Genomic DNA, 11,747 nt, shown 5'->3' with positions numbered 1-11,747 from the left:
GAATGTTCAATGTTTATTTATTCAGTTAACCGACCGTACAGACACAGTGGCTGACAAATCCTCTTAAAGAACATCTGAAAAACACATGAAACAGTTGGATAATGTACAGATTTTAAAGCCCCTAGAGGTGCGTGCGCTCTCAGAAGTGGATGTAGGAGATCTGAATGTCGCCTTCAATCTCCAGCATGTCGATTTCATTGAAGGAGTGGACGCGGTGGAAGAAGTCGAACAAGTGCTGCCCGTTCACAAACACTTTAAATCTCTGGTTCCCGCAGCGAATCGACATCTGAGGAGCAAAGACAAGAGAAATCAGAGAGACAGCTTCACCTACTGGGAGTCAAAATAATGCAAAGAAATTCATACTTACATCAAAGTACTGTCCCTCCATGAAGGGGTTCATGCCGGCCTCTCGTTCCTCCTGGCCCCAGTCACCTCCAATCATGCTGTTCCTCACCACAACCCCCTCCCTCACTCTGGGGTTCAGGTGGAAGGCGATGTCCCGGGATCTGCTCATCATGAAGTTGATGCTTATTCTGCAGGACACAAAGCGAGAAGTGTATCATGTGTCTGTTTGCTGTAGTGATTTGCACACACACAAACAAACACACACCTGTCTGCTCCATAGGGGATCATGCCTCTGATGATGAGGGTCCTCTTAGGGAACATTCCTCCAGGGATCATGTTGGAGTAAGGCACGGGCTAAAAAAGACAGGTAACATATTAAAACTTTAGAACAACACTAATGGGACTTACAGTGTGAGGCTGAATTTCTTATTATACACAGATGAACAGGAGAAGGCTGAATCTCACTGTGCTTTGAACTGAATGTTAACATTCCAATAAAAATTTAAATTAGATTTTCTTAGAATATATATATAAGAGTAAATTGTGACACTGAACAACAATTAAAATTATAATTTCACAAATATTTTGTTGTTTGATTGCCTCAATTTTGTCACTTTATTTTGAAAGTGCACACCGGAAGTAAATCGACCACAGGAGGGCAGTAATAGAGCTCTGTTTAACTACTTTAACTGATGAGAGTTTGAAAGGTTAACGAGCACAACTAACTAACTAACTAACTAGATTACCAAATGTTAACCGGATAAAATAAATCTGAACCGTTGAGTCAAATCAACGGTCAAGCGTCAAAGGTAGATTAGCATTTCCGGTACAAAATAAAAGTACTAAAATAGGAAAAGAAAATGAGAATGAGAATAAAATAAAATAAAATAAAAAAATGAATTAATTAATTAAAATAAAAAATAAAATAAAATATTTTTTTAAATAAAAAAAACATTAACTAGAAAAATTGTGTTTGTATTTTGCAAAATTGAAAATGAGAATAAAATTTAATTAAACAAAATAAAAATAAAATTTAAAAAATAAAATAAATACATTTTAAAAATTAAAAAATTATTATTATTATTGTAATTGTTAATAATAATATATAATAAAAAATATTTTTTTAATAAAAAAATAAAAAATCAAAAGGAGATTAGCATTTCCGGTACAAAATAAAGTGCTAAAATAGGAAAATCGTGTTTGTACATTGAAAAGAATTAAAAAGAATAGAAAAAAAAAAATAAATAAATAAAATATAATAAAATAATAATAATAATATATAATAAAATAAAATAAAAAAAAAAATATATATATGATATTTTAAAGAAAACAAAAATAGAAAAATCGTTTGTACTTTGCAAAATTGAAAATGAGAATAAAATAAAATAAAAAATATAATATATTAATAAAAATAAAATAATACATTTTATTTACATTTAATAAAAAAATAAAAAAAACCAAAAAAGAGTTACATTTCCGTACAAAATAAAGTGCTAAAATAGAAAAAAAAAACGAGTGTGTACTTGTCCACAGCAAATTATCACAAAATTAAACGATTAAAAAAAAAAAAATCATGATATTTCGTCGTTTGAGTCCCAATTGTCACTTTATTTGAAATGCAAGAATATCGTCGTGTGCAACGACAAACTTTTACACTTGGTGTAATTTTCTCTTGTCGCCACAAGAAAACAAAACAGTCAAACTGTTACACTAAAATGACACAAACTATTCATGCAGAGTAACAGTAGAGACAGTAGAGCTCAGACACAGCACACAAAACGCCACCAGGGGGCCTCACATATCAAACCCACACCTTTCCTGCCAGGTAACACACACCGGATCCAATAGAGCTCCTCTAGGGTAATACCAATATTAACAATGTATAAATGATACTACAGAATATATACCACAGGGTTGTAGACAGGCTGCCCACCCATGCCCTATAATATGATGATATGAGAAGAAATATAATATTAAAATTGTATAGCAGATAAAATAAATAATGTGTACATATAACACGTCAACTTCTCTCATGGTTTTTATTCTCACCGGCAGGTTTGATCCTGGGAATCCTCCCTGACAGAAGATACAAACGTTACACAGAGTCCACGTGCACCGAGTACAGTCACTGATCACGTCAGATTTAAACAGCCAGATCGGTGTACTTTAGAACAAAACAATCAAACGTGCAGAAGGAAAACAATTAGAAACACTGTGTCATACCCCCATCCCATCTCCCATGCCACCGGAATCCATCCTGTGAAAAAGCAAATGTTCTGTGGGATTTCTGTGATTTAGGTGAACGAGCTATAGGGTGTTTTTTTTGGCATGCATTTCAATATGAGCACCAGAAAAAATAAGCCTTATTTACCCCATGCCACCTCCTGGATATCCTCCCTGTTGAAAAATAGCAACACATTACATATTTAATATGTTTCAGTTCATAATTTGAATTTTGGCACTAATGAAGATAAAGTATTTAATCACCCCATGCCACCTCCTGGATATCCTCCCGTGGAACAGAAGTAACACATTACATACAGACATTATCTGTAACTGTGTATCCTCAGTAGGGTCGTGGGAGATGCAGGTTACATCCTGGACATCTCATCAACAATTTAGAGTCACCAATTAACCTGTTAAGTGCAGACACGGGGAGAACGCTACACAGAAAGGCCTCAGCCGAGGTTCAAACCTGCTGTGTTTCTTTTACATCCTGACATGAACAAACACCTCATAAGTATACTTACTCCCATGCCACCTCCCATGCCACCTCCTGGATAACCTCCCTGTTGAACAGAAGTAACACATTACACACATACTGTATTTAAATTCATTGAAACACTTTACACCCTGACATAAATATACTTACTCCCATGCCTCCTCCCATTCCTCCACCCATGCCGCCGGGGTATCCTCCCTGATGAAGAAGGAGTTAGAAGAAGCAAAAAGAGGTTCACAGCACTTTATTTTCAATAATATTTAAAAGAAACTCAAATAAAATTAATGCCAACAACAACAGAAATCATACCCCCATGTCACATCCTGGATATCCTCCCTGTTGAAAAGCAGTGAACATGTGAATCCTGTATAGCGCTGTGATTAATGTCATCTTTGCACTTCCATATACTTACTCCCATGCCTCCTCCCATGCCTCCTCCATGCCTCCTCCCATCCCACCTGAAAAGACCAAACAGGAGTATGAAACTATCTTGTAAACCTCACATTCCTGCAGGATTTAAGCTGAAAGCTTCAGGAAGTCTCACCCCGATGACATTAATTGTCTGGGATGGAAACACTCCTCCGATCTGCATCGCACGGACTCTCTCCACAGGGATACGGTGTTCAAAGGTGTAGAAGTCATTCCCATTGACTTTGATCTGCAACAGAGTGCCAGAGTCCATGAAATAATACTGTAGAATACATAAACAAGGTTTCCACGATGGTTGTAATCGGTTTATTAACTTGCTGAACGTTTGTAATACTGTTTCTGCTTGGCCTGACCTGGTAGCCTTGTGAAGTGATCATGATGACCATTCAAAGGTCTGGCCTTTGCTGAAGGGCATATCACGAATCTTTCCTCGACCCCCAGGATTGATCCTGACAAGGTTTGAAGACCACCTTGTCCCATCCATCAAAGCGAGGGTTGAAGTGGAGGGCGATGTCGCTGGACTCAGACTCTCCGCAGAGCAGGTTGATAAAGAACCTGGGGTGAAACAGAGATCTATATCCGAAGTGCATCTGTGTCTTCAATGTCTATCACACGGTTCCACTGCTACTGATCACTTTAATGTGTACAATACTTGGTCTGGTGGAGAGGGATCCCTCCTCTGTGGCTCTCCTGAGGTTTCTCCACCTTTTTTCCCTGTTAAAGGTTTTTTGTGTCACTCGAACCGAGGGTCTAAGACAGAGGGTGTCACTCCCTGTACAGATTGTAAAGCCCTCAGAGGCATGTGTACTCTGTGACTTTGAGCTATACAATAAAATCTGATTTGACTTGATTAAAGTGAGTGATGAGTTAGTTTAGTGTTGCAAAACAGAAGAATGCAACCAGTGAAGGTGAGACCAAGTGAAAAAAGAATCTCTCCAGACAAAGGAGCTACAGATGTCGCAGTACAGTCAGGTAGTGCTGTGTTTTTCTGTCTGTTAATGGCCTGTAAGAGCGCCTGTGACTGTTTTGAAAAGAGGAGGGACAAATGATAAAAGTGGAGTTAAAGTGTGCTAAAAGTTTGCTTTGATATGCACAATACAAAGAGAGCTGCTCCACCCAGATTAAGATTACACAGGGGTGTTTCCTCAGGTCTCTTTACACAGTTACCTACTGCGGAAACTTCTAATAAAACTCTCTACACTGTGTTCAGTGTTACAGATTTTAAATATGCTTTCTATACTCACCGGGTGATGTCGTCCAGGATGGACCCCTGGATGTAGATGGACACTCCTTGCCTCAGGCCTCCATAAATGGGCCCAGATAGGGAATACACTGTACAGTGCACAAACAGCGAGGAAGGTAAGATACGTGCAAATATAGTGGTAGTATCACTGTTGTTTGAATCTTACAGATTGGTAATAATATTATAACAAAGATAATATCATGAATTAATAAAACAAATAATAAAATGAGAGATGAGGTGATCATAATTCAAAATCTTTGACACAAATGTGAGTTTCTTTGTCTTGTCTTGAAATATTTGATCATTTTACCTCTTAAATCATTTAAATGAAACGATCTGAGAAGTTCACAGGTGACATCATGAACACCAGGAACTGACGGGATCACAAGGCACCACAACCAACATGTTAGTTTTTTCTGTTTCCATCTAAGAGTGAACTAGTAACTACAGCTGCCAGATAAATGTAGTTAAGTAGAAGGAAAGTAGTCGAAGTATAAAGTAGGATACAACTGAATTAGTGGAAATACAAAAGGTACACGCACATCGGGTGTGTACTAAAGTACAAGACTTACTGTTTCTTGTATCTTGTATGTCCTGACAAAAAGAGTCTACACAACAACAAATAAATGCAACGAATCCTATAATTAAATAGAATTAAACTATAAATATCTACAGCAACCGATAGACCAGTGCAGAATCTTTATATAGCTGTCATTAATATAAAGAAACACCTGAAATGAGGCTGTATGAAGAAGAAATATAATCACTGGTGTAAAGATAATATTGTTCTCCAGGCTGTGACATTACCCAGTAAATATCATTTGGAAATCTGATTATTTTGTCTGAATTAGTTACACTAACATATTTTTAGCATGCTGACCGCACAGGTGATTAAATATTTATACAATTAAGTTCAAGTCATCCTATGCTGCATATGCAACATACAGAGAGACGTTCTTTGTCAACGTGTGAGTGATATTAAAAAAAAAAAAAAATATAATTATCATAGCAGGCTAAAGACTCCGGAGGTCTGGAGATAAAGACCGTAAGAGATAAAATATGTATGGCAGAGAATTTATCAGACGCAATTACCCACAAAGCCATCTTACAGGGCGTAGATGGCTGATAGCAGAGGAGCGACAACCATGGCAGCAGTCAGGTGTTGATCAGGAAAGGATCTCGGTAGGAGGCCTTGTTTTATACAGATGAAGAAGGAGGGCAGGGCTGGGTATCAAACCCAGGTCTGCATCACCAGTGTGTACTTTAGAGGCACAAGATGCACATTAACCTTCGACCAGCAGAGGAGTGGCGTGCTACGACAAAAGCTGTGGCTTAACTGAAGTAAAGGAGCAAATCTGCAGCATAAAGATTTACAGATTCAGATTTTACAGGGAAAACTTTGCATTGTTTCAATTTCGACACTAAAGTACATTCAGCTGATTTGGTAAAGGCAGGAATGCTTTTACTAGGAGCAATGAGTGCAGTGGAGTAAAAAGTATAAATATTTCCCAAGCATACATTTGTTTATAACACCTAAAGTTACCTGGTCATGTCAGCACGTTACACACCCTGAGAAGAATTGTAGGTGGGTGTATTATTCCATGCCCGCCCCTCCCTAAAGCAAACAGACACACAAGTAATTCTTATGCTACACTCAGGTAAACAGGCATACAGTTATTTTTATGCACTTAATGGAGACAGTCTTTACAAAGTAAACACGCAAGCTGGTCACACACACACACACACCACATGAACACTGACACAATCTTTCAGGACAAAAGTGTTGTCATAGTGAGTGGGTGTTTTCCTGATAAAGCAATGTACTTTTAATATTAGATTAAGATAAAGTTCCACCAAATCATGAAACCTGAGAGGAACATTTCATATCATCATAAATTACAACAGAGAGATGTCAGAGTCAGTTTACAGTCTTATTATGGAGGGTTAAAGGACCTAAATATAATCTTCAAGCTAGTGCACTGTGCATATTGTTTTAAACTTTAGATACATATTAAAAACCCACCAAGAAGAAATATTAAGATCCTGAACATTGTCCAAGGCCTCACAAACGTATTCCCAAAGGAAACCTCTTCCTATTTTGAGTAAACTGACGACTAAACGACATATTTTTCATATTTTTATCGTTATATTCAAGGCCATAACATAACAGACAGAACAAGGGATAACAACAAACAAAACACAAGACGGGGGCAAAACAGGAGGGGGAGGGGAAGGGGAGGAAAACAGGGAACAAAGCGACAAAAACAGGCAGGTGGACAAATCGGCTCTAATGCAGGGCGAGGCTTACAGCCGGGATCAGGTCTCACCGTCGGGAGATTATTGTAAACGGAAATAAGACTAAACTTAATAAACAATTGGGAGTCAGCGTTCTTCAAGAGAAAAAAACAGAACTGAATGAATTGTGAGATACATGTCATCTGTTTGCTTGCACCCATGAGAATGAAGTGTAAAATTGAGGACACGGTGCAGCTCTCCTACAATAATTGTTTTTATTCTGTATTGAAACACAGGGTTCAGTCAGAGGAACTCAGTCAGTGGAAAGTAGTGATCTCACATTCAGCTCCTCAACGCCTCTGTGGTGAACCGCGGCCAAGCAACACACCACTTCAGAGTGGGTCACGCGACAAATACGTGCTCCCGTCTCTGACAAAGTGGTCCATAGCCGTTAATACAAGATGGAGTTTTTGGGTGGGTTTTGTTATGTGTATCTGTACGAGGCATAGTGAGACAGACCTGTCTGAGATCAACGCCATCACACATGACTTTCTTGGTTGAAAAAATAATACGTGATATGCTGGATTCCTGAAAATATCTATCATAAAAACCTAACGAGCGCACAATAAAACAACAAAAGAAAAAAGCTAATTTGATCTTCTGACTGCCAAACGGGGGTTCATTCAGTGTGAGACCGAATCGCTTGCACGGGCTCCCTTTTTTGATTTCACAACAGGACACGCGACCAGTTCATGTCCGACAAAAGTTATGAAGATCGTTTTCGATTCCTCAACAGCCCTAAAGAAAACCACTAAATATATGATCTCTATTTATTGTAAAATGATGTCTTTATTAAAAAGGCTTCTAAGCAGACTAAGACATGACCTCAGTTTATACAGATGACACCTCGGCCAAATGTATACAATTAAAATACATGCAATTACTTTATTTTAATGCCTGGGACAAACACTATTTGTGCATAAAGTGGTCTAAAACAGACTGGTTGGCACAGACCTTTCAATACTAGACCACAACGGGCTAAAACGGTTCGTCTTCATAAGATTTGTATCTGCGTTTAAACAATAAATAAATAACCCCGTCGCACTCCCTCCTATGCTGTATGTGGCTTATTCATCGCTATCTTATCATGCACAGAGACACAGGGGAGATAAGTGGACCACATACATCCAGGGACCGCATTGTAAGCGACTTCAGAGTGCCAAACTGGGTTTGTCGTAGCAGCTGTGTTCACACTGCATGTGTCCACGTACGCACAACAATGACTCCATTTATCGTTTGGCCAAGTCAGTCCAACCGTGAGTTTTTTCCGTCGTGGATTAACTCTGTTAGAAGACGATGTTTCTAAGTCTTGAGGAGCGAGCGAAGAAAAGGAGGATGACAGAGGGGACATGAAATGTTCACCGCTCCTCTCAAGGATCTCGGAGTACGACTGTGAGCTGTATTGGAACTTCATTTTCTTTCCAAACACCTCTGACGAAACACCAAAAGTAAAATATCAAAACGGCAGCAAGCCACATACAAATATAAACAAAAAAAAACCCAACCTTACAAACACAATATACAATCACACACAATCCACTCTTAATGTCAAATAAAAATGTGTCGAAGCTAAAAAATAACTAAACTATCTGATCGCTTAAAGCAGCAGTGACATGCTATAGGCACTATAACGTTTACAGCAGGAGTCGCGACTGCAGAGGCGTTGTGTATAACGCATTGATATGCAAGGCCAATCATGTATGATTTTACACACAAAAGTGCCATGTAGTGTATTCATATCGGAATAAAAGGCCCCTGGCTTCTCTTTTACGTCTCTCTGATCTTATTTCCTCTGCCTGTCTCAGTACTTTTCCATCAAACATTCTGGCTGCAGGGGTTGCAAAAGCTACAGTCAAAGTGTTGCATAGACTCAACAGAGGACTGAGAAATGTGTACAGACCCAAGGACAAAACGAGACACAGGTACGTGTGTCAATCCTAAAACTCCTAAATTTTCTCTGCCCCTCTGTCAGAATTTTCCCTCCCCTTTCTCCCTCCTCTCCTCTCTTTCTCTTAGACGCTGCTATCAACCAATGCAGGGACATTCATACGAGCTGTGTCTCATACGCCTTCCTGAACGCAGGTCTCCAGCTGGGAAGACAGTTCCCCAGCATCGCTCTGAGCTACTCTTCACACACGTATGATTCCTGAAAGCAGAAAGGAAGACCAACAATTTTGTAACACAGAAAACAAAAGCGACCGCCAGCAATTAGTTTACTGAAACCCAACAATTTAAAATTTTGGCATGGGTTTAACCGACCTGTTCCATGTATGTCGTTGCATCTTTATTGATCCAGATACATCAGGAAGAACCTGAAGAGAGCAATCAGGGCATGTGTTTAAAACACATGTGGCGGGGACAAGAAGGTCAAATAATGTATTATAAGAATTCCCGAACATTCACCTACAAATGTCCTGTTGTTATAAAAGTTGTCACATACTGTGTTTAATGGTGTGGCAACGTACATTGTAACTTCACATATAGTTGGCTTAAGTTGTTTTCTAAGGTTTGCGTCTCGAAGCCGTGCGGCGTCTGTCAAGTAGTCGCTTCCTATTCCACAGATGAAGCCCTTGTTGTCCTGAGAGGAGAGAGGACAGTGAATCAGACATGTTCCTGCTTATATGAAGAAAGGTGAACACTGGGAAGTAAACAAAACGAGAAGGAAGTCCCTTGCAGACTCATTATCGTACCTCCATGTCATCTCTGCACCCGCTGCCACCGGCCTGGTCTCTCAGCTCTCCAACAGGCGTCATGATCAAACCTGTACGGACCAACAGACAGAAACATTTCTTCTAAACAGAGTTAGTTTGGGATAAAGGGGGGGAAAAAGTTCTTCCAGGGAAGGAAACTCCCGGATCTTAATCCCCACAACTTTTTCTATATTCTCTTTATTTTTTTCTATTTTTGTCTCAGTTTCTGCCCACAGTGAAAGTTTGAGTTTTTGGAAAAATGAGGACAATCCTCATTTTCGTGTGTGTGCACTCTGTCACACACACATTTGCAACATCTTCAACCAGATATATTATATTAATAGACTTAAAGATCCTGCAGGAAAACTGGACTTCCCTTATGTTGAGATTATAGACAGTTACCGCAGTGAGTGTCAGTGTGTGCAGCTGCAATGCAGGTTCAATTACCCCAAAACAATCATAGAGCCAATAAACCCATACCCTGGATGATAGCCAGCAGGAATTGACAAGACGAAGAAGAAGAAGGTGATTGGCAAAAGACCACTCGATAGAGCTCGTATTCTCCCCGGCTGGTCTTCATTTCATCGCCTAATGCGCCCGCCGGCACTGCACGCACGTACAGGGAAGGAACAGGTTAACACTGCGGAGGGGCGAGGACATGGGACGTCTCAAACACCACCCCGACCTCTCCAAATTCATGCTCCGTACTATAACACTATTCTTGCCAACTCCCTCACCAGTCCATCATGTCGTCAACTATTCTGGTTGTCCTCATCCTCACCTTGTTGTAAGAACTTGCGGAAGAAGTTGAAGGCAACCACGGTTAACAGGTACACACCCACAGCAAGCACACCCCACCGTCCATCAGGCTGGAAGGAACAGACGGATGGCGTCATTATACGAGTGTTCGCGTTAAAGGGGCAAAACAAGAAACTTATGACGTTCATTACTCGTGGAAGCGTGCACACTGTTTGCGTTGTGAGTAAAACGAGGACAGAACTGCGTGCGCAGGTTTTGCGGCCCTGGCGATGTCCAAGAGCATGGGCAAGCAAAGAAGGAAAGTTGTTGTAGTTGTCCGAGCAGCAGCCTGAGACATGTACACAACACAGGTAGTGGAAGGTATTGGAAACGAATAAACAGCGCGGTCAGTTTAACAAATAAACCAAAAAAGATTTTTAAATTAGATGGACAGCTGTTCCTTACTCACATGTCAGTGAAAACAACACCAAACTCTCCAGATCTGGTTTTAACCTTTTGATGTCAAAGATTGTTATCCTCAGAGAGAAGGGCGAGTTTGTTTCCATGATATTATGAGCTATAAACCTAGTTGTATTCGTAATAATGTCAAGAGTTTACAATGGCGGTACGTACGAAGCTGAACATTGAGCCGTTGTCTGGTTCGGGCTTCTTTGATGCGTCATGGCAGACGTCAGGTGAAGCCAAGTCCATACCGAGCAACCTCAGCCGATCCTCTCTCTGCCGTGATGTCCCGTGATTTATCCAACACCGGAAATACACACAGACGATTGTTCCTGCCAAACAAAAAAAAAAAACAGCATTTTTGAATCAAAAGCGGTCTGGTAAAGCTCACCCTTTCTTTTTCACAAACTTGTCCCAGTATTGTTAGGGAAAGTTCTGTATCGAAGAGAAACATCATTAAAAAATGACATTTTCATTCAATGAAAATCAACCCGTTTAATGAATATGCTCCGGGTTCCAGTTACATGATATTCATTAACATGTAAAAACCTAATCAGCTGTTGCAGCCGTCATGTTTTTTACAGAACAACAAACTAATACTGGATCTAGACAAGCCATAGCTAGATTCTCCTTCGTGCCAGGAAGGAAGGGTGACGTGAGAGGCACAATCAGCAGCTACAACCGCTTACGGAGTGTTGAGCACTAGTCTGTCCCACTGGCCTGATGTCGTCGTCCTCGGGCTGCTCGGTGACGTGAGACCCAGCAAACCTCGAGCTTTCTGGCCAGCTCCGTTTTTTTTTTTTTTTTTTTTTTTTTTTCTTCT

At 39.9% G+C, this 11,747-nt stretch overlaps 1 protein-coding gene across 1 annotated transcript in view; it reads right to left on the bottom strand.

The window, feature by feature from the left end:
* Nucleotides 1-44: 44 nt before the first annotated feature.
* LOC104934301 (galectin-4) overlaps nucleotides 45-11,747 on the bottom strand; it is a 17,617-nt gene continuing 5,914 nt past the window's right edge. The window contains exons 10-18 of the mRNA XM_027280581.1: nucleotide 11,316; nucleotides 3,480-3,502; nucleotides 3,377-3,403; nucleotides 3,226-3,265; nucleotides 2,395-2,417; nucleotides 2,256-2,285; nucleotides 611-699; nucleotides 368-533; nucleotides 45-286 (exon numbers count right to left, since the gene is read on the bottom strand). Coding sequence (XP_027136382.1) covers nucleotides 140-286; nucleotides 368-533; nucleotides 611-699; nucleotides 2,256-2,285; nucleotides 2,395-2,417; nucleotides 3,226-3,265; nucleotides 3,377-3,403; nucleotides 3,480-3,502; nucleotide 11,316 — 546 coding nt within the window. The 3' untranslated portion in view covers nucleotides 45-139. The remainder of the gene's footprint in view (nucleotides 287-367; nucleotides 534-610; nucleotides 700-2,255; nucleotides 2,286-2,394; nucleotides 2,418-3,225; nucleotides 3,266-3,376; nucleotides 3,404-3,479; nucleotides 3,503-11,315; nucleotides 11,317-11,747) is intronic.

This window comes from Larimichthys crocea, chromosome VII, assembly GCF_000972845.2.
Source record: "Larimichthys crocea isolate SSNF chromosome VII, L_crocea_2.0, whole genome shotgun sequence".
NCBI lineage: Eukaryota > Metazoa > Chordata > Actinopteri > Sciaenidae > Larimichthys > Larimichthys crocea.
Note: the sequence above shows the minus strand (reverse complement) of the source record. Positions and strands in the feature narration are given on the sequence as shown.